At 41.9% G+C, this 23,972-nt stretch overlaps 1 protein-coding gene across 2 annotated transcripts in view; it reads left to right on the top strand.

The window, feature by feature from the left end:
• Window positions 1-1,359: 1,359 nt before the first annotated feature.
• Window positions 1,360-23,972, top strand: part of LOC138649351 (tumor necrosis factor receptor superfamily member 1A-like) — a 32,376-nt gene continuing 9,763 nt past the window's right edge. For both annotated transcript variants that reach the window (XM_069739683.1, XM_069739684.1), the window contains exons 1-7: window positions 1,360-1,579; window positions 14,587-14,716; window positions 16,412-16,543; window positions 21,415-21,526; window positions 22,935-23,053; window positions 23,543-23,590; window positions 23,747-23,788. In XM_069739683.1, the coding sequence (XP_069595784.1) occupies window positions 1,535-1,579; window positions 14,587-14,716; window positions 16,412-16,543; window positions 21,415-21,526; window positions 22,935-23,053; window positions 23,543-23,590; window positions 23,747-23,788 (628 nt within the window). In that variant the 5' untranslated portion in view covers window positions 1,360-1,534. The remainder of the gene's footprint in view (window positions 1,580-14,586; window positions 14,717-16,411; window positions 16,544-21,414; window positions 21,527-22,934; window positions 23,054-23,542; window positions 23,591-23,746; window positions 23,789-23,972) is intronic.

The raw sequence follows: 23,972 nt of genomic DNA, 5'->3' as shown, positions 1-23,972 counted from the left end.
GTACGAGTTCATAGACACCAAACATGACTAGGTAATTTTTTATCTAAGTGGTGAAAAAAAATTCCAAACTTTGCTAAAAAAAAAAAAAATTGCGCCATTTTCCGATACTCGTAGCGTCTCAATTTTTTGTGATCTGGGGTCGGTTGAGGGCTTATTTTTTGCGTGCCGAGATGACGTTTTTAATGATAGCATTTTGGTGCAGATACGTTCTTTTGATCGCCCGTTATTGTATTTTAATGCAATGTCGCGGCGACCTAAAAAACGTAATTCTGGCGTTTCGAATTTTTTCTCGCTATGCCGTTTAGCGATCAGGTTAATGCTTTTTTTTAATTGATAGATCAGGCGATTCTGAGCGCGGCGATACCAAATATGTGTAGATTTGATTTTTTTTTATTGATTTATTTTGATTGGGGCGAAAGGGGGGTGATTTAAACTTTTATATTTTTTTTATTTTTTTCACATTTTTTGTAACTTTTTTTTTTTACTTTTGCCATGATTCAATAGCCTCCATGGGAGACTAGAAGCAGGCACAACGCGATCGGCTCTGCTACATAGCAGCGATCTGCTGATCGCTGCTATGTAGCAGAAATGGAGGTGTGCTGTGAGCGCCAACCACAGGGTGGCGCTCACAGCTACCGGCGATCAGTAACCATAGAGGTCTCAAGGACCTCTATGGTTACCATCCAGACGCATCGCCGACCCCCGATCATGTGACGGGGGTCGGCGATGACGTCATTTCCGGCCGCCCGGCCGGAAGCGCCGGTTAAATGCCGCTGTCTGCGATTGACAGCGGCATTTAACTAGTTAATAGGTGCGGGCAGATCGCGATTCTGCCCGCGCCTATTATGGGCACATGACAGCTGTTCAAAACAGCTGACATGTCCCGGCTTTGATGCGGGCTCACCGCGGAGCCCTGCATCAAAGCAGGGGATCTGACCTCGGACGTACTGACGATTGTCAGAAGGGAGAAGGTAGAATTATTTTTTAAAATTTCTCCACATATGAGAAAATCGGATAATACCCGTACGACACTATGATGAAACTCTGATCAGAGTCTAATCAGAATAATGGGTCAGATTTTTTTTCTTACGCGAGATCTTAGGATGAACCTACAACCAGAGCTACTGTCATAATCAGTTACCTGTCACTTAGTGCATTCCTGAGAATGGAAACTATCACTTAATATGGTAACACTTTGCAGCACATAGCCCTAATTTACATTACAATTGCAGGTAGCAAATATTTATCATAGAGTTTTCTATGACAGTAGGAGGTGTGTGCAGGGTGCGTGCAGCCAGTCTTGTGATCGCTGCTCCTCCTCCAGTCATATGAGGCGAGCTGCCCAGCCTTCGATTCTTCAGTCACATCCACTAGCTGAACAGAAATACATTGGAAGAGCTACGATAACACCGAGAACCGCACATACAACGACTTAGCCATCAGAACTGGATCACTTTTAGATCTCTTCGCTCTTTATGACCAATCGTCTCCTTTAAATAAGTTTACAAAAAAAAAAAGTTTAAAACTTGTCACAATGTTAAGTATTTGGCTGCCGCCGCTGCTGCTTGCACTATTGAAGGTGAGTCTAAACTTTTACCTAAAGTTATACAATGCAAATGACGCAATCGTGAAAAGTGATTTACTTTGTCGTAAAATAAAATCCGGAAATGGTGCAAGAAACATTTGGATTTGATTGTAAACCTTGCCTATATCATGGCAGTATTGTCCAATTTGAGTTTTTGTGTTTTGATAATGCGAGATTAAAATTTGTGGATTTAGCAAAAGTGAAAGATACGGATATTGTAAAAATAAGACTAAAATATTGTTTAGGGTTTTTCTAGTTTGGTGTCTGATTATGATGCAATTTAATGTGATGCGATTGTAGGTAAAGATACAATTGATTGGCTTTTATTTTTTAATGATTGCAATGTATAAGTAGATGTGATGGCACAGTAGTAACCCAGCCTTTGGGTACAGTATAGTTATGGTAATTTTAATTGGTGGCTTCACCTGTTATACCTCGGGGCTGCAGAAAATAGGGGTATACGTAGACATCAGGTGTAACCATATTATTAACAACAACTAACAATCAGCGGGATGTTATCCGTCACTTTATGGCAATTATATATCTATAATGTCTTTTTAAGTGGAAATCTTCCCATTATGTGCTGATAAGGGAAACATGTCCAGACGCCTCCAAAAACAGCACAGGTCGTATGTTGCGCCTCTTGGTCCCATTAACTATAAGGAAGCCGAGTTACAACTTTAAACATTCAATTGATGGGGGGGGGGGGCGTTGTTTCTGGAAAAAGGCAGCCATGTTTTCCAATCCCGTAGAAACCCTTTAAGGGTATCTTTTCCAGTCTTGCTTTCATTTCTAGACATAGCATAGACAGCATAGAAAAGTTTTTATGATCGAGAAACTTTTACAAGTGTTCTGAAAACTTTTGCTTTTACCCATCGCCTATGATCCGTTTACCTGCGAGAAATAGCACAAAGATCTATTGTCAAATATTCGGTTTTGTAGAAAGAGGTCTCCCGTTCAGTAAGAATATGCAGGGTTAAATATTAATGACGTCATTTCTACCTCATTGCAGCCATAAACCTGAATTGAACATTTATTTTTGTGGGGGAGGGGAGAGCTGAGCGGCCTTTTTCTGGACAGTTTTATGCGGACGCCATTTTTTATGGAGCGGATAACTGGCGCAATGACTTTATAGATGTAGGTGTCTCATATTTATTTGTTCTTATGCCACTGATGCAATCATTTTGTTTGTGGGGAGAAAAAAAGGATTTCCAGGGCCTTGTCCTGGCTGCCAAAATAAACAGGATCCCGCAGCGTGGCCGAGAGTTAGGCTTCTTTCACACTAGCGTCGGAATCTCCCCGTCGCAATGCGTCGGGGAGAGATTCCGACGCTAGCGTTTGCTGCATTGCACAATGGGTGCAGCGGATGCATTTTTCCGGCACATCCGCTGCCCCATTGTAAGGTGCGGGGAGGTGGGGGCGGAGTTCAGGAAAAAGCGGTCCGTCGGGAGAAAAAAACGTTACATGTAGGGTTTTTTTCTCCCGACGGTCCGCCAAAGCACGACGCATCCGTCGCAAGACCGATGCGAAGTGTGCCAATCCGTCGCAAATGCGTCGTCAATAGAAGTCTATGGGGAAAAAACGCATCCTGCAAGCACTTTTGCAGGATGCGTTTTTTCTGCAAAACAACGCATTGTGACGGATTTAAAAAAAAGCTAGTGTGAAAGTACCCTTACAACTAGCTCATTACAATTATGACTACAAAGCAGCGGTGGTGACGTGACAGCGCGATGCGACACATTACACCAACCACCCTGGTCTAACTCACTTGTCATTTTAGAATATTTCAGTTTTTTTTTATTTTTAAGGAAAATAATTTATTTTGCTTTCATTCAAAGCTGAAAAAAGGAGACATTGAAAACAATATTCATTATAATGTGGAATATGAGGCTCGAACTTCCTCATACCTTGCTCAGGTTTAGACATATTTATTGAGAAACACCGTCACGTCCGCAAAGAGTGCCGAGCTGCCATTAGATTGCATGTACTATTCTGCAATTTTTTTAAATATTTTTCTCTTTAATATATATATTCCCTGGCAGAAAAACGGCCACATGCATATTGACTATAATGGGTCCATAGCATGAACGGACTGAGAATACGTTCTTCTAATGTTCTACAAGTCAACATTGGTTTTGGTCACGCTAGGAAAAATCTCTGTATGCCGCAGCGTATTGCAGGGAAATGGGATTGCAAAGTATTCCAACAAACAAGTCGGAAACGGTTGGATTTTCGGTAACTTGCTTGTCGCGGTACCTAAGGGGTCTGAATGTGACCCCATTCACTTACATTATGCTGCAGTGTAGTAGGGACATACGGCCATCTGAGAGGTGTCACTGCCAATGTCGTTGTGTAGCCCCCAATTTAGTCTTTGAAATTACACGATAAAAGGCCAATGTCTAATAGACAGAACATGGCTGGGGTATGAACACTAATCTATGTGAACGTATATCAGCCTATTTTCATACTTGCGGTATGATTACAACTATTGGCCTGAAGGAGCAGGGGACATATTTACTAAGAAAAATGTGCTAGAAATTACGCACCATAAAATGGGGTACACATGCAAACCTGGTGCAATCAGACGTGCCACCGACGACGTGCGCCATTATTTTTGCATTGAATATCGGCACAGATATATGCAAACAATGACGTGTCTAACTCAACTCCCACAAAACTTGGTCACAATTCTGACACAGCTCGCTTGTGGCTTCAATCAACCACAGTGCGGCTTTCATTGTAACCAGAACAGATTAGGGAATAAAAATTGAGCTCTGGTTGGCTGTTGTAACGCTCCAGTAACCTAAAACAGGAATGGACCCTGCAGTGGCGTAGCGGAGGCGACAGGGCTACGATTGCCCAAGGCTCCAAATTCTAAAGGGGTACAAAACCTTGGCCTCTCTAATAATCTCAAATGAACTGTGCATCTTCTTCATGGCACAGTGCAGATTAGGGCAAGGTTTAGGGTTAGGGCTAGGTTTAAGGTTAGAGCTAAGTTTAGACTTAGAGCTAGGTTTAGGCTTAGAGCTAGGTATAGGGTCTGGTCTAAGTTTAAGGCTAGAGCTGGTTTAGACCTAGTGCTAGGTTTAGGCTTAGAGCTAGGTATGGGATCTGGTCTAGGTTTAAGGCTAGAGCTAGGTTTAGACCTAGAGCTAGGTACAGGGTCTGGGCTAGGTTTAAGGTTTGGGCAAGGTTTAGACCTAGAGCTAGGTTTAGGCCTAGAGCTAGGAATAGGGTCTGGGCTAGGTTTAAGGTTAGAGCTAGGTTTAGACCTAGAGCTAGGTTTAGGCCTAGAGCTAGGTATAGGGTCTGGGCTAGGTTTAAGGTTAGGGCTAGGTGTAAGGTTAGAGCTAGGTTTAGGGTTAGGGCTAGGTTTAGAGTTAGGTTTAGAGTTAGAGCTAGGGTTAGGGATAGGTATAGGGTTAGAGCTTGGTTTAAGGTTAGAGCTAGGTTTAGGGTTAGAGCTAGGGACAGGGCTACGTTTAGGGTTAGGGCTGGGTTTAGTGTTAGGGCTAGGTTTAGGGCTAGGTTTAAGATTAGAGCTAGGTTTAGAGTTAGAGCTAGGTATAGGGTCTGGGCTAGGTTTAAGGTCAGGGCAAAGTTTAGACCTAGAGCTAGGTTTAGACCTAGAGCTAGGTTTAGGCCTAGAGCTAGGTATAGGGTCTGGGCTAGGTTTAAGGTTAGAGCTAGGTTTAGAACTAGAGCTAGGTTTAGGCCTAGAGCTAGGTATAGGGTCTGGTCTAGGTTTAAGGTTAGAGCTAGGTTTAAGGTTAGAGCTAGGTTTAGACCTAGAGCTAGGTATAGGGTCTGGGCTAGGTTTAAGGTTAGAGCTAGGTTTAGACCTAGAGCTAGGTTTAGGCCTAGAGCTAGGTATAGGGTCTGGGCTAGGTTTAAGGTTAGAGCTAGGTTTAGACCTAGAGCTAGGTATAGGGTCTGGGCTAGGTTTAAGGTTAGAGCTAGGTTTAGACCTAGAGCTAGGTTTAGGCCTAGAGCTAGGTATAGGGTCTGGGCTAGGTTTAAGGTTAGAGCTAGGTTTAGAACTAGAGCTAGGTTTAGGCCTAGAGCTAGGTATAGGGTCTGGGCTAGGTTTAAGGTTAGGGCTAGGTGTAAGGTTAGAGCTAGGTTTAGGGTTAGGGCTAGGTTTAGAGTTAGGTTTAGAGTTAGAGCTAGGGTTAGGGCTAGGTATAGGGTTAGAGCTTGGTTTAAGGTTAGCGCTAGGTTTAGGGTTAGAGCTAGGGACAGGGCTACGTTTAGGGTTAGGGCTGGGTTTAGTGTTAGGGTTAGGTTTAGGGCTAGGTTTAAGATTAGAGCTAGGTTTAGAGTTAGAGCTACGGTTAGGTTTAGGGATAGGTTTAGGGTTAAGTTTAAGATAGTGCAAAGGCTAATGTAAAAAAAATCCATAAAAAAAGAAAAAAACAATGTGCAACTTTTTATTTTTAAAATGTCTGATTTCAGCAAAAAGGAGAAAGAAAACTAGCGGGTCAAAGGGTAAACTATAATTACATCAGTATTTCCTTGAAATACAATACTTGAGCTTGAGGGGATAAGAGGATCGGTCCTGGACTAGTGGAACAGATTTAGGGAATGTGGACAGCCCATGGGCCAGGGAGCGCAAAATACGTGGTAACCCATGTTGTGCTCCTGTGTCTTGGATCTTGCTTTTTTGGAAAAATACCAGAAAATTGCTGTGATCATGGCAATAAGCTGAGATTTCCCTGCACCTTCTTTTCAGTGAAGAGACCGTGCTGTACTGAGTCGATCACACCCAAATCAAAGTCCGCCGCTCAATGAAATATTTATGGTTGCCCAGTAACAAAACATGTCAGTCTGGCAGCGAGCCCGGGCCCGCCTCGTCTCCTCGCTCACATGACTAAAGGTAAATCAAGGCCCGAATGCAACCACCTGTTAATAATCCTCCGGAAAAAAAATATTCACACAAAATCTGCTATTGACAGTGTGTATTGGGCCTCAGTCACACGTCCGATTTTCCATGTTTTTCACATATAAACAGGTATTATAGTCTGGAGCTGTTCACTTGTCTATGTTTTTTTTTTTTCATGGGTAGGGTTTTTATTTTTTGCATATGAGAAGCAAAAACCAGCACAAAGGCAAAAAATGGAGGAGAATGGTGGAAAAAAAAATGTCTAGATGAGAAGCTCCTATGTAGATTCGGTTACTAATCTCCTGATCGGCTTTGTTGATCTTTGCTTGAAACAAGTGCCAGATAGTTTAGAAATGATCACACTTGGTTAACATTTCCGGATTATCAGGTGCCAGATTAACAGACTTTCATTGTATTTTCGCATTTGCATGAGATTTGTGCTGCATGGCTTCTGCCATGTAAACACTTTGGCACTTAGTCTTTGTATATATTGATTCTCGTTTTATAGGCCCGCTCACATGGACTAATACAGAAAGTATGGGAACTGAAAATCGTTACTTGTTCTCTCCCAATGTAGATTGCCGACAAAAATTATTTTTATGCCTGCATTACCATCCAATCAGCCACCGAATGAGCGATTTGCTCGTTCGTCTGGTTATATGACACTTTTTGGGAATGTTTAGGTTGGGGGGGTTTCCTTGCAGTAGAAATAGAAAATGCGGTGGGGCTCGGTTCACACAAGGTCCTGTAGGGTTTCGGTCAAGTTTTCCAATACTATTGCGTCAGACCCTATTAAAGCTTAAGGACAGCAGCCATGACCCCAACATAACCCTTGAGTGAGCAGAGCCCAGGATTCCTCGTCTTTGCTCGTGGTCGGTAGTGATACTTGGCTGTAGTCCATATTTTCTTACATCATACCGGTCATGAGATGTATGCAGCTCCCTCCATCACACAGCCCTGCCTCATCGTGCAGCCGCCGCCAGCTACAGATTAACTCTTATATTCTCGGAGTCTATAGTTCCTTACAATAACAGTTGGGTGTATCCGTTTTTCTAGTGGTAATTGGTTCATTACGCAGTCCTCTATGTTCTGAAAGGACTGTTACATTGTAGCTGCCCAATACAAGTTTCTGTAATGCAAATGATCGTTTGCAAACAAACAAAAAGCTACATCAGGGATGGGGAACCTTTTTTTCTGCCAAGGCTCATTTGGATAATTATACCATCAACTCGGAGGCTGAACAAAATTATCAACTTGTAAATGATCCTTATATATTTAGTCAAACCTTTAACTCGCCCCTAATATAATGGCTGGAGCTGCTGGTGTGCCTGTGATGTTGGGCATTGCTGCTGGTGTGCCTGTGATGTTGGGCATTGATGATGTTGCTACTCAAAACAGGTTTTTAAAGTTTGCGTTGGTTTTGAGTAAAGTGGACTGTTTGCGATAAGTTTTCGGAGACATGTTGTCAGAAGTTTACAGAATAAAAGAACACTTTACATTTAACTCAAAAATATACCTATACAGAGAAGAATCAAGACAAACTGAACATTTTGCAGTGGTCTCTTAATTTTTGCCAGAGCTGTATATCATAGGAGACACTGGAACTGCAGCATATACATCACATAGGAGACACTGTAGCTGGTGCATATACATCACATAGGAGGCACCAAGACTGCCGTATGTATATATATATATATATCATATAGGAGAAAAAGGGGCTGCAGAATATACATCACACAGGAGACAAAGGGGTGGTTCATATACATTACACAGTAGACACTAGAGTGGAGCATATACAGTACAGAGCAAAAGTTTGGACACACCTCATTTAAAGATTTTTCTGCATTTTCATGACTATGAAAATTGTAAATTCACACTGAAGGCATCAAAACTAAGAATTAACACATGTGGAATTATATAATTAACAAAAAAGTGTGAAACAACTGAAAATACGTCTTATATTCTAGGTTCTTCAAAGTAGCCACCTGTTGCTTTGATGACTGCTTTGCACTCTTGGCATTCTCTTGATGAGCTTCAAGAGGTAGTCACCAGAAATGGTCTTCCAACAATCTTGAAGGAGTTCCCAGAGATGCTTAGCACTTGTTGGCCCTTTTGCCTTCACTCCGCGGTCCAGCACACCCCAAACCATCTCGACTGGGTTCAGGTCTGGTGACTGTGGAGGTCAGGTCATCTGGCGTAGCTCCCCATCACTCTCCTTCTTGGTCTAATAGCCCTTACACAGCCTGGATGTCTGTTTGGGGTCATTGTCCTGTTGAAAAATAAATGATGGTCCAACTAAACGCAAACCGGATGGAATAGCATGCCGCTGCAAGATGCTGTGGTAGCCATGCTGGTTCAGTATGCCTTCAATTTTGAATAAATCCCCAACAGTGTCTCCAGCAAAGCACCCCCACACCATCACACCTCCTCCTCCATGCTTCACGGTGGGAACCAGGCATGTAGAGTCCATCCGTTCGCCTTTTCTGCGTCGCACAAAGACACGGTGGTTGGAACCAAAGATCCAAAATGTCATGAAAATACAGAAAAATCTTTAAATGAGAAGGTGTGTCCAAACTTTTGCTCTGTACTGTACATCACGTAAGAGACACTGAGATGGTGAACATACATTGCACAATAGACACTAGGGCGGAGCATATACATCACATAAGAGACATTGGGGGGTGAATATACATTACACAGTAGACACTGGGGGGGTGCATGTACATCACATAGACACTGGGGCTGGAGCTTGTACATACTCAGAATACTGACGCTCAATTTTTTTCAGCTGCCATTGTTCTAGGTTTAGAGGTAATAATTGACCGCTGACATAAATGTAGAAAAAACAAACATAATATTTTTCCACTTCTAGGAAATCTTTGTTTTGCAAGTGAGTAATGTAACTGAGTACAGTAACCGCTGTCAGTGTAACCTGCACTTCCTGCCACCACGGGCACATGACTTTGCAACGATACGTCAAGCCATAACCACGGCCGTATGGTTGTCCCCACACCCACTATGATGATTTACGGCTACGTCATCAATTATGGGAGGGGGTTACATTAAGGTTCAGTTTACAAATCTTTTCTAGACCTGCTGCATTCTTACTATATGACTTGGGCTCGAAAACCGGAGACACGGCAAAACTTGCGCTTGACATTTTAGATGTGACGCAACATGGGAATTTGCATAAATTTAGCTGAGCCTAAATGGATTCTGTCCCCAGGTATATGATGCCCTATCTGACGACAACATGGGGTCATGACACATAATTGCTTGTCAATGTTGGGTAGTTTTCATTTCCTCAGGTACAAAATGAGCCGCGCAAATGTGAGCGTTAAGAGTCCTGCGAATTCAGGTTGTCTGTCATTACTTTATGCTTCCCTCAGGGAGGACAGAATAAGCATGTGGCAACAGATTCAAGTTAAAAAGGACATATCAAAACCACAGCACTGACCCCATAACAAGAAATGTAGTAATCACATGAGACTGACATCCCATATCACCGCATAATTGGAAAAAAATCAGTAATCTAGAAAAGCCACAAATCAAATATCGACTACTGTGGTCGCCATATTTGCGCTCTTCAATCTAGCTATTCATACAGTGATAAGACTGCAAAAGTATTATAGTAGCTATATTCTCATACATAGATGGTGGTATTATAATACTTTTTTTTTAAATGAAGGGCAGTATTATAGTAGTTATATTCTTGTACATAGGAGCAGTATTATACTAGTTATATTCTTGTACATAGGGGCAGTATTATAGTAGTTATATTCTTGTACATAGGAGCAGTATTATAGTAGTTATATTCTTGTACATAGGAGCAGTATTATAGTAGTTATATTCTTGTACATAGGGGCAGTATTATAGTAGTTATATTCTTGTACATAGGAGCTGTATTATAGTAGTTATATTCCTGTACATAGGGGGCACTATTATAGTAGTTATATTCTTCTACATAGGGGCAGTATTATAGTAGTTATATTCCTGTACATAGGGGGCACTATTATAGTAGTTATATTCTTCTACATAGGAGCAGTATTATAGTAGTTATATTCTTGTACATAGGGGCAGTATTATAGTAGTTATATTCTTGTATATAGGAGCAGTATTATAGTAGTTATATTCTTGTACATAGGGGCAGTATTATAGTAGTTATATTCTTGTACATATGGCAGTATTATAGTAGTTATATTCTTGTACATAGGAGCAGTATTATAGTAGTTATATTCTTGTACATAGGGGCAGTATTATAGTAGTTATATTCTTGTACATAGGAGCAGTATTTTAGAAGTTATATTCTTGTACATAGGAGCAGTTTTATAGTAGTTATATTCTCTCTTTCACTACCACGGGCTATGCACCAGACTTCAGCATAAAATCCGTAACTGTCCGGTACGAATGCCGAACATTTATGTTTGGGTGCACCCGTCTCTATTTCATAGTATCCTTATATATAATATTGCCATGATACACAAAGTGTGTTACTTATTAATAGATAATAAAGAACAGTAAATATGTGATCTACATATGTGTCTTTGATATTAAGAAAGCAGGACACAATGAATTACTTCTTGACTATGGTCTGTGTCAACAAGTACAGTACATGAGTCATGTTAGAAGAATGGTACATGGCAAAAAAATTGTCTGCACTTCCTTCTGGGAAGAGAACTTGTTTTCATACTAAGTCTCTACATCTTCAAACCGAGTACATTAAAAAACAAGCAGAATAGGTCATTTCACTGGACTTTCAGACCATCGTTCTACAACTTTATCAAATCAAGAAGAAAAATTGTGCAATTCAGTGATAAATTGGAGTAAGAATTGCAAAGTGATTGACGAGTACTATTTAAGTTAGCTCTTTACAATCAGTTGTAGAAGTAGAAATATACAGTAGTTGCCAGTAGAGATTAGATGAACATCACCTGCTGACAGGGGTGGTATTAGACAAAGTGGGGCCCTGGGCAAAAGTTTAAAATGAGGCCCTAAATGCTGACATATTGCATCATGACTCTCAAACATTGTGGTTGCATTTACATGCGCTGAGCTCAGGCCGTTCAATGAGTGTGATTGACAATATTAAAGTAGTTTGGCTCTTGTTTCTTGGCCTCTTTACACTGGCTGAGGAAGAAGGATGGACACAGAACGATCACTAATAAATAATTCTATCCCCATACATATGTTACCAGCAGTTTATCAGCAGTAGGACTGTGGAGTCTGAGTCAGTGTCCATTTTGGTGGAATCGGTATCAAATGGACAGACTCTGACTCCTTAAATACAGTATATAATACATTGAGTGCAGGATGTGATGTATCGTAATTTTTTTAATATTAATTTGGGAAGTTATGAAATATTCTATAAATGTCTGTTCTGTTCCTGATCTAAGGATCTTGGCTTTTAGTTGAGATGAATCTGTGCTGCACTTTATGTACATGCTTAGTAGTGAGGCAGTGCTGTGGGGTCGTATTTGAGATAAATCTGTGCTACACTTTATGCACATGCTCAGTAGTGACCGATGCTGTGGAGTCATAGATGAGATGAATCTGTGCTGCACTTTATGTACATGCTCAGTAGTGAGGCAGTGCTGTGGGGTCATAGTTGAGATAAATCTGTGCTGCACTTTATGTACATGCTCAGTAGTGAGGCAGTGCTATGGGGTCGTAGTTGAGATAAATCTGTGCTGCACTTTATGCACATGCTCAGTAGTGACCGATGCTGTGGAGTCATAGATGAGATGAATCTGTGCTGCACTTTATGCACATGCTCAGTAGTGACCAGTGCTGTGGAGTCATAGATGAGATGAATCTATGCTGCACTTTATGCACATGCTCAGTAGTGACCGGTGCTGTGAAGTCATAGATGAGATGAATTTGTGCTGCACCTTATGCACATGCTCAGTAGTGACCAGAGCTGTGGAGTCATCGATGAGATGAATCTGTGCTGCACTTTATATACATTCTCAGTAGTGGAGCAGGGCTGTGGAGTCGGAGTCAGGGAAGTTGAGGAGTCGGAGGTTTGGCTTACTGACTTCACAGCTCTGATCAGCAGCATATCTGCAGCTTACACCGGCGATGTGCAGCCGAGAACAATGATTTATGTTTTGCCATACACAATCCAATCACCCGATGAATGAGCAGCATTTTGCTTTTTCGCTGGACGATTGCCAACAGGTTAATATATATGAACTCTTGTCTGTGCAGCCGGTATTTAAAAATGTGCATGACTCACATACAGTGTGTCATATACGGCCACACTGTGTCTATATCCAGCCATCTACATAAACTAATAACATATATTCAAGTTAGAATAGTGAAAAAAATTATATAAACAAACACACATACACACATATATATATATAGATATATATATATATATATATATTATAGCACACACATTTACAGTTGTGCTCAAAAGTTTACATATCCTGGCAGAATTTTTGCTTTCTTGGCCTTTTTTCAGAGAATATGAGTGATAACATCAAAACTTTTTCTCCACTCATGATTAGTGGTTGGGTGAAGCCATTTATTGTCAAACTACAGTGTTGTCTCTTTAAATCATAATGACAACACGAAACATCCAAATGACCCTGATCAAAAGTTTACATACTCTGGTGATTTTGGCCTGATAACATGCACAGAAGTTGACGCAAAAATTCTGCCGAAGTAAGTAAACTTTTGAGCACAACTGTACATGGCACAGACATACATATGTACATGGCACACACACATGTACATGGCAAACACCAAAGGTCCTGACAGTCCCAGAGTACATGGCCTGTGGTAACATCACAGTAACATGGCAGGGGTTACATGATCGTGATGTCACTACAGGTCCTCAAGCAGTCTATACATCGGAAGCTATTATCAGTGAAGCTTCTGCTATAGACGCTGGGGGCCTTTAAGGGAGTGGGGGCCCTAGGCAGCTACCTGATCTGCCTAACCCTGACGCCGGCCCTGCCTACTGATTTCAATGTCACTTTCCGGCCCTCTAATCTGCATACGGATGAGCTGTTGCGGGAAATAAGGATCGAGTGCTGATAATTTCTTGGACATAGAAGTATTAGTCACATACTTGCATATACTATTGGTAGAATAGGACTTATACTTTATAGGTTGTGGTATATTCTTCTTTGTTCTCATGGTAGATGAGGCACTGACCCTTTCCCCATGACAATATCTATTCCCTTCTACCTATTGGCCAACCTGAAAGCTCATGTGCTTGGGCTAATCAGAAGAAATAGCTTTTAACAGAGTGAGCGTACAGTTGAACCTTAACCCTAAGGATACCGCAATCGCTTCACAAGGACAGTGTAATTTTTCCAAAGCACATTACATCACTTTTGTGGTGCATTTTTTATGATTAACATTCCCTAGTGTTGGCCGAAGGTCTATGAAATTAAAGAATGTCAATTATTTTTGGCGGCATTTGGTAAATCGATCAAATGGGAATGTTTTTCTGCCTAGAATTGTCTCAGGATTAATATGGATAGACCGTGTCATAACGTTCCAATCTAGCACCGTTCTTTGCGCAATCACTTTTACTGTGGGGAATTCCTTCCTCGCTTACTGCTAGTTGACACCTTATGTGCAGATGAGACGTCAGCACTTTTTTCTTCTTTGCGAACTATGGGTGGTGCGCAGATGAAAGAAAGTTCCCCAGGTGAAAAAATAAGGTGAATTGTTGAGGTTTGTAAGAGGAAGTTGTGAACAAGCCTGTACTGATGTTCACTTTACCTTAATTGCTATATGGAAAACAGTTTTCGACAAGTTTCCAATTACATTGAAAGGGAGATGATATCTTACCCCAAACGCCACGAGTTCCAGCACACAGTAGCTGTGATAGTTTTGACAATGGCAGTCAGACTCTCTAATGCCACTATTCTAATTTAGGACAAATATTATGATTTCTTATGGATACAGGAGGAATTAGTAGTTTGAACGCAACGTTTTTGATGCCTTAAGACACTATGTCACACCCCCCAGCCCGTGAAGTCTGTGTGAACATTGCCTTTAAGGAGCCATCACGTAATATGATGTAAAACATGGACTGATGGAGAATGGTTACAGTTGGGCGGTGGTTTCATAGTCTGAACTATGTTCTATTTTGCAACAGGTTACATCTCCGTTACCAGCAAATCTACATAATGGGAACGTCCATAATAGAACTGTACGGGAGATAGAGTGCAATAGTCCTGACGATGAATATTGGCACAATGGTCATTGCTGCAGGAGATGTCCAGCAGGTAAGACTCACAGGAGTATAACATGATTTTACGTAGTTAAACATTTCTCTCGGTGATATAAAGATCTTATGTGGTCTTATACTCAGATCAGATTGAAGCTGCATTATTAGTGGGGTCCCACAATATATTGGGTCCTGATCCTTGCAATATTTTTGCCGGGATTGAACAGTAACAGTTTTAGAAGATATTTAACTTGTTTAATACTATCCAATTGATCAACTGCCTCTCTATTCATTCTCTATGGGGCTGTTGGGGAAAAAAGGAGCGCAACCCAGTAGAGAATGAATGGCTAAAGTGGGATATAAGTGTCACATTTTCAGATTGGTGCAGACCCCCTACCAATTGATATGTTGTTACTAGGGTTGAGCGAAATGGATCGGACAAATTCAAAAGTCGCCGACTTTCGGCAAAGTCGGGTTTCATGAAACCCGACCCGATCCTAGTGTTGGATCGGCCATGCGGTCGGCGATCTTGGCGCCAAAGTCGCGTTTCGTATGACGCGCTTGGCGCCATTTTTTCAACCAATGAAGGAGCGTGGGCAGAGAGATGACATAGGTCTCAGGGGCGTGCACATCTACCGGCATTTTTTTTTTTTGGAATGTGTAAAACCAGCTTTCCTGTGTAGGGACGGACAGGACGGACCGGGGGGGGGGGGGGGAGGGGGGGAGGGGGGGGAGGGGCGGGAGGGGGAGAGAGAGAGAGAGAGAGACAAAAAAAAAAAATCCCACTAACTTTGCATTGGGTTTCGTGTTTCGGTCGATCATCGACTTTTTGCGATAATCGGCCGATTCCACTCGACTCGACTTTTGAGCTAGTCGGGTTTCGCGAAACCCGACTCGACCCTAAAAAAGTAAAAGTCGCTCAACCCTAGTTGTTACCCATACTCTTGATAGGTGATAATTTGTTTTGACCAGACACCCTCTCTCCAGGTCAAAAGTGTTTTTTGTTTTCATTTTATTCCTGAAGCTCCCGGATGTTTGTTCTTTTTTAATGTTTATTTTAAATCCGCCATACGGTTCCAGAGATATGTGCCTTTCCATTTAATGCAAAAGGTCTTTTATGGTCTATACCAAGGAAGGGGGTGAGGCTACTTTTGACCTGTGACACATCCCTTTAAAATGCGTGGAAGTAAATAAAATATATAGTAAATTGGTCCAGATCGTGAGACACAATCAGCTTTAATGGTGCAGTGAAAGAAAAAAAAAAACCTGGAGAAATGGATAGTAGGTCACGTTCCAAACCAAGCTGCAGGCACTCTGTGCACTGTGGCGGGGCCAAATGTTTAAATGCACCTTCCCACCTGCCTGCTATCCCTCTAACTCCACCCCCTCTTCTTTGATTGACAGCTCTGGCTTCAAAGAGCCAGGGAAGGGCAGAGGTGGGAAGCTGAACTGATTGGTCCACCATGATGCACCGAGCGCCCGTGCTTTGTTTGAACATTCATTCCTTGCAAAGTTCTGTGAAACTCATTTAACCTTACATTTGGTAATCCAGAAAGTCTAATAATCCGGCACTTCATTTTCTTCCTAAAGGTTCTCTAATAGAAAAGACTCCCTTATAGTCGTACTGTCCGATAATCCAAAATATTTCACAATCTGACACCTATTTGATCGCAATGATACCAGATTTAAAGGAACTTTTACAGTAGCCATGTTCACGCGGAGTAATCTGATCAGTCATTATCTCTCGTGCCAGGAACGCACGTCTCTGCGCATTGCACTGTGAACCACGACCGTGGAGTATGTGAAGCCTGCACTCGGGGAGAAGACTATACTGCCGCCCCAAGTGGAATGGAAGCCTGCTTGTCTTGTGCCACCTGTAAAGACGGTAATGCAAAAAGATGACGTTTTATAACCTGAGCGTATTAACCCCATAAAGACGCAGACTGTTTTCATTTTTGTAATTTTCTGTTTTTTTCACACCTTTTTTCCAAGAGTCGTAACTTTTTTTTATTTTTTTTCACTTTTTTAGTGTATTTTTTAGTTCTCATTGCTTGCTCACCTGTACTATATACTACTGCCACATTCCAGTATGTTGTGTATACCACTGTCTCCTATGAAGCCTAGACTGAGCGCGCTCCATATACCAGCACCCAATGGGTGACCAACATGTACATCAGGAGGGAGTTTTAGTCAATGGACTGTCTGTGTACATGTGCACAAGTGCATGGATGAATGCTACATTTTGTATGGACACCTTACAACTTCATAAAAGACATTGTCTAGTGCAGGGGTGTCAAACTGCATTCCTCAAGGGCTGCAAACAGGTCATGTTTTCAGGATTTCCTTGTGCTGCACAGGTGATAATTTAATCACCTACACACATAATGATTGCAGCACCTTGTGCAAAGCTAAGGAAATCTTGAAAACACGCATGGTTTGCGGCCCTCGAGGAATGCAGTTTGACACCCCTGGTCTAGTGCGACCCTACACTGACATTACAAAAGGATCACAGAAAATGGGATCAGATCTGTCTGCTCAAATTCCAAGAAATCCTATAAAACAATCCCGCACTGTCAGAATGCCCGGAAAACACCCACATAGAGGTCGCCCTACTGTACAGACGCCATGCTCTTTGTTGTAGAGCATAGTAAGCATTGTATTTTGTGTCTGGACAATTTTGGCATTATTATTGGATGAATTGCTGACCATCTAAACCCCATGTTCTTTTTTTGCCTGAATCAGTGGATTCATAAAATATCGCAGTGATGATTCACTACTATAGGTGCAAAAATAAAGGATAGCACTCGTATGCAAAAAAAACTGACGTCTGAATGAGCCCTAAGGTCGGGTTCACAAGAGCGTAAAAAGTATCCGATTTTCACCCAGAAAGTTAGGATGATTTTTGTCTTTCATCTGTGTGCCATCCATTTTATTTTTTTTACAACTGCAGCTATTAATAATTTACAAGACTGTATACAGATTCTTGTGTTAAAGAATTGCAATGCATCCATAAAGATTGGTTGCTAATATGCATGCTGCTGGGAATTGATGCACTGTATCGGGCAGTTTGTGCTGCAGAGCTGCCCTTCCCATTGTAACTTGGGACAGGAATTCACAATCATCGGCAGTCACATTAAATATTATTGAACACTGGTTGTGGTCAACCGGCCATTCAACAGATTTCCAAGTATGTACAAGCACGATCTTCACTAATTTAGCCAGGAAAAGGGCTGGTTCTGCCTCTAGGTGTTGATGGGTATTTGGGTGACATAGGTCCGGTGTCTACTCAAGAATGTTCCTGCCGAAAAGGCATTTGACCGTCTCAACTGATCTTTTATGTTTGAGACTTAAAAGGATTTTGGCTTTTCGGACCCTTTTCTAGGAGCTATAAGAGTACAGTACAGCACCCCTTCTGCCTCAATCTGGCTTACTTTTCACACGTCCCCCGCATTTAAAATACACAATGGGACCCGGCAGGGATGCCCTCTTTCACCCTTATTATATGTTTTATGCATCGAGCCGTTATCGGCAATGATTAGGCAAAACCCGAACATCACGGGAATACAAGTTTGCGATGCTTAAGATATCCCTATTTGCGGATGATGTCCTTTTAACCCTGTCTAATCTCCACGTCACGCTACCTAATCTGTTAGATGTTCTTAATAACGATGGCGATTTTTTTCGGGGTATAAGTTCAACACTTCTAAAACAGAAGCCCTTCCATTGAACAGCCCCTCTCAAGTTCTTGACCATTTAAAATTGAATTTTAAATTCAGATGGAAAGTTGATGATATTAAATACATGGGGGTTAAACTGTCCTCCTCCTATGGTAATTTATATGGCTGCAACTTCCCCCCTGTTCTGATTGAGTTGAAGAGATTGCTAGACAAATGGAAGTCGCTCCCGCTTTCATTACTAGGTAGGATTTCTTCGGTCAAGATGTCGCTTCTTCCTAAATGGCTTTATTATTTTGAGACCTTGCTGGTCAGGGTTCCCATGAATGAGATCAAATCTCTCCAGGCCGCCATATTGAGGTTCCTCTAGAGGGATGGTCGTCACAGGGGAAACAAGGACACACCAAGAAATCCTAAATCTTTGGGAGGATAATTGGTCCCAGATATTATTAAATACTATTGGGCGGCTCATCTTCGTAGAATACCTTCATGGGCCTCGTTCAGGGCATTCGATAAATGGACTGAGATACAGAAACTTTGGCTAGCTCCAATCCAACCAAATTCTTTATTATGGCTGAGGAGACCTGTGGTGGTCCCAGAACCTCTTTTGGGTCCCATACGATTCACAAGGGATATCTGGCTGTCATGTATGAAGAAGTTTGGCCTGGCTTCTCCAAACTCGCCTATGCTTTCATTCATACTTCAACCTCTGATTCCAAGTAGTCTAGAGCATGTAATGGCTTATCCTTGGTCCTCTGTGGGCCTGTTTAGATTTGCGGATGTGATAGACGGGGACACGTTTGGGCTTCTTCAATTTGACTAGGTTAAATCTCGATTCTCCATTACTTACAAAGAGTTCTACCAGCACCTGCAGATTAGACACTTTGCTCTTTCCCTTTTTGGCTCCTCAGAGTTCTCCTTGCCCACAGATTTTGAAAGGATTTGCAGGGGAAGGCCGTCGACCAAGGGGCTGATTTCGGATTTATATAAAATTCTTTGTACCCCTCGAGATGTTTGTCACCCAAAACACCCCTATATGAGCATGGGGGAATCTATACTGGGAAAGAACTTTCGCCTCAAAGTTGGCACCTTATATGGGATAGGACGGACAAGTCATGTCTTTGCAACCTTTACAAGGAGAACCAGTATAGGATCCTAATGTTCTGGTATCATACCCCATATCTTTTACACAGAATGAGTCCCACAATTTCAGATCTGTATTGGCATTGGTCTGGAGGTTGGTACCCTGTATCATATCTTCTGGACGTGCTCGAGGATTACGAAAGTTGGTAAACTGATAACTAAGGTTCTTTATGCCAAGGTTGGTCTGGACCCGTCTATTTATCTTCTAAACCTTCCCCTTAGAGGGATGGGGAAAAGGTCAGCTATACTGCTTACACAATCTTGCCGTGGCTAGATGTCTGATCGCCCTTAACTGGAAGCAGGTGGCTCCTCCGCCTTTCCACCATCTCCTTCATAGAATTAATGATATTCGTAGGATGGAGTATATGACTGCGATTCTAAATGCTACGGTGAAAAACTTTGAATCAGTCTGGGCTCCCTAGGACTACTTCTGGGCACAGAACCAATTTAGATCATTATCTGAACTCTGAACTTCCCCCGGGTTTTGGGCTCTTTCTCTTCCTTCCCTTTGGTGTGTGTCTTGTCTTTTTATTTGCCCATTCCTGGGATATATGTTAGTTTACTAGTTAATGTTTTTTTTTTCAATGGGCGGGTTAAAGACACTTTGTTGGTCTACCCATCCCTTTTGTACTGTACTGTATAACGTTCTTATAATTGTCAATACTTGTCAATAATTGATAAAACTTTAATAAAAATTTACAGTAAAAAAAAAGAATGTTCCTGAGCTACGTTTCCCTAACAAAACTCATCACCTCATTGTTCTCCAAGGATTTGATCATATATTATATCATTTATTAAAAGCACAAAATGAAGACAGTTGGAGCAACCATTCGAGAGGGTGGAATGTATTATCCAGACTACAATTACCACATATTGAGAACTTAATGTCTACCCAACCTTTGGCTTTACAAGGGAAGAGTATGTCTGCCTCGATTGCAATGATACCCCAACCCAGTGGTCCTTTATATCTGTTGAGGTTTCTATGCAGCCTACAAGTACACAGATCTCATCCTCTTTTTCTAATGATACAATATACCAATCATGAGAAATCTAGCATAAAAGCCATATGCACTTTAGAGTGAAAGTGTACTGTATACGTGGAAGAAGCAGTCCAATGCACTTCCAGTCTGATTTGACACACTGGCACATTGGAAATCTACAAAAAAGGTATCTATTTTATAGGGATACAAGCCCCTACAAGGTGTAGCAAACCCAGGTAGGACTGGGGTTAAATCCTAGCATTGCAGGTCTTAACAAGATGCACCAGGTTGGCTTTGACTAAGAACCAGGAAATGTGTTCACCTTGTGTCAATCTGATGGATGTTGAGTAGAGTGGAGTGTGATGAAGCTGGTGAGTGACCAGCCAAAATGTGAGCTGTAGCTGGGAGAGAGACAAGCCATAGTCTCTCACTAAATGGAGACTGCACAGGTCAGCTAGGAAAGCTGATCAGTCTGTGTGTTGGAACTGCAGAGTAATGTGTGGAAGCTGCAGTCTGTTCAGTGTGAACAGTGCATGGAAATTAACACTTCTGTTTAGTGATATAGTTCAGGCTTGAGGTGATACTGAGAATGGTAGTGCTGTACCTCTTCTGTGTGTAAAGTTTGCTCCTGTAGAAAGAACTGTAGCCTGTTTGGGTGAGCCTCCACTGACATATCTGCCTGCAGAATGAACTGTTTATCTTTGTGCCCAGAAGAGGCTGTTTTTATTTTTTTGGCTACCTTGGAGTTTTATGAAAGTAATAAAGCTGCACGTTTGAACCAAACCCCATTGCCTGGGTGAACGCTACCGAATGCCTACCTGAGAACGTGGATCCATACAATAGCCGTACCACTAATACCTGCTGACAGGCTCTCTTTAAGAACTGTTATATTATTTTAATTAGTAGTGAATACATATATACAGGAGAGCTCACTTGCTTATTTCCTTTGTATGTTGCAGATCAAGTCTTAGTACGTGAGTGTACACCGGAAGCCAATGCCGAATGCGAATGCAAACCCGGGTCTTATTGCATTCCTAACGTATCCTGTGAAATCTGCAGACGATGTTCAAGGTATCGAATAATATGAAAACTATATGAAACCATGAGAGATATGATGCCTTGTAATGTCACTGACAACAGCAACACTCATAGTCTGAATGCGCGCCCGATGCTTTTCAGAGTAAGCGCTGCTCCATCTGCATCATCTCTTCCTGCATTATATGGTGTATGAGAAAGGGTTGTGCAACTTAGACAAACCCTCTAATTTAAAGCATATCATTGCGGTGCTTATCAAATACCTCTTAAACAATATTCACCAACACTGAGAGCAGTTGGATGATACAACACCACTCCTGCTGACAGTAGTGAAACTTGGAGCTCATGGACTCCAATGCAAAAGCAAGGGGCCCATAATTATTGCAAGTATTTAATAGCATAGGTCTTTTTATATAGGCCAAATGGACTTTTTGGGCCTCTAGGCCCTTTGAAAATGAGCTCATCTACTTATGATCGTTCGATATGCATGCTACATGCATACAGTATAATGGGTGCCACGTAGCGCTCCATACAATATAATGGACCCACATAGTCCTCCCTACAGTATAATGGCCCCACATAGTACCCCACATAGTGCTCCATATAGTCCAATGGGAACACAGAGCTCCCTACAGTATAATGGCCCCACATAGTGCTCCATATAGTACAATGGGAACACAGAGCTCCATACAGTATAATGGCCCCACATAGTTCTTCATACAGTATAATGGCCCCACATAGTGCTCCATGTAGCATAAAGGCCCCACATAGTTCTCCATACAGTATAATTACCCCACATAGTTCTCCATACAGCATAAATGCCCCAAATAGTGCGCCATAAAGTATAATGGCCACACATAGTTCTCCATACAATATAATGGCTATGCATAGTCCTCCATACAGTATAATGGCCACGCATAGTGCTCCATACAGTATAATGGGGCCCAGCATTGTACTGTATACAGAAAAATTGGGCCTACATTAATTTCATGACTTTATCGCGCCCGCTGCGCTGGCACATTAGATGCAGAGGGATATTGTCAGCTGACGCTCCCTCCTCCATCATCGCTTTCAACTGTATTCGTATCCAGGATGCTGATACAGTTGAAAGTGCCAAGCCAGGCAGTGCCGGCGTCATGGGCCAAATATACTCACCCTGTGAGCCAGAGTTCAACATGTGTTCTAATGGATGCATAAGAACTTCTGATACTACATGTGCCCTGGCAGATATATTCCGATGCAGCATCATCCCCACCGCTCGCATCCTGAAGTGGAAGTGAGCCATACCAGACAACCCTTTCAGCAGTGTGCGTGACCATACTGGGTGTTAGATTGCTTTTATGGAACTAATAATATGCTCACTGTATGATGGTATTAGTTGAGCACTGTATGGGTGTTTACATTGTGTCTGTGCGACCTAAGACATCACCATGTTTCTCCTAAGGTGTGGTGAAGGTCAACGGATCAAGAATCCATGTACGCCAACTTCAGACACAGTTTGTGAAGACGTTTCTGCAACAGATCCTACCTCAACAAAAGCCAATGTGAACGACCAGCCGACCGGTACCGTATATAGTCTGTATTCTGCACCTCTTAGGTCATACTGGGTCACACTGCAAACTGAGGCTTTTCTATTGCTAAGCTTGGCATCCATGATATTGGCACAACATCTTATCTGATAGGCGAACCTTCATGTCTGCGAAACAACTGAATCCAAGTGACGAAGTCTCAATGATGACGATCAGCCAAAACAAAAAATTATGTGTTATTTCCAATAATCCCCTTAGGTCTTTGTATCTGGGGAGCAAGGAGTAGGGAGTGCAGCATTATTCCATTGAAAAAAGTGGGCATAGATCTATAGTAAAAGCTAAATAACATATAAAAAAGTCCTCTGTTTCCTTACTCTCATGTCTATCCCCATAACAGAACGCCCAAGTATCTTCCATTAGTGCCTCCACCTTGGTACCCCATTTCTCTCATATTAGTACTTCAATGTGTACTTTAAATTTTTTTACGTTCACTCCTTAAAGTATTTTTTTTAATCATTTTTAGTGCTGAAGCCAAATGATTCATTCAATGATGTAACTAGACGTAAAGCAAGTAAGTGACAAGGGAATAATCCCGGACAATAATATGTGGGATTGGTAGTTAAAAAGCTTATGGCCCATGGGGGCAAATAAAAGAAACCATTGTGAGATCATTCATGTTGGTGTTTTCTGTTCTGCTCACCCTTGGATGTATTTTTATTAATTTTAGTACCAACTGATCCGCCGCATGACCAAGCCGGATCCCAATTAAGTGAGTAGAGAAGATCAAACGCATTAACTACATGTCCAATTCTTGTGCACTACTCAGGATAGGTCATTAATGTCTGATCGGTGGGGGTGCAACATTCAGCTATTCTCGGTGTCAGCGCCAGCCAGAACTGTTCAGTTACGGAGCTGCACAGCTCCATCAGTGGTATAGAGACAGCGGCCAAATA

This window comes from Ranitomeya imitator, chromosome 9, assembly GCF_032444005.1.
Source record: "Ranitomeya imitator isolate aRanImi1 chromosome 9, aRanImi1.pri, whole genome shotgun sequence".
Taxonomy (NCBI): domain Eukaryota; kingdom Metazoa; phylum Chordata; class Amphibia; order Anura; family Dendrobatidae; genus Ranitomeya; species Ranitomeya imitator.
Note: the sequence above shows the minus strand (reverse complement) of the source record. Positions and strands in the feature narration are given on the sequence as shown.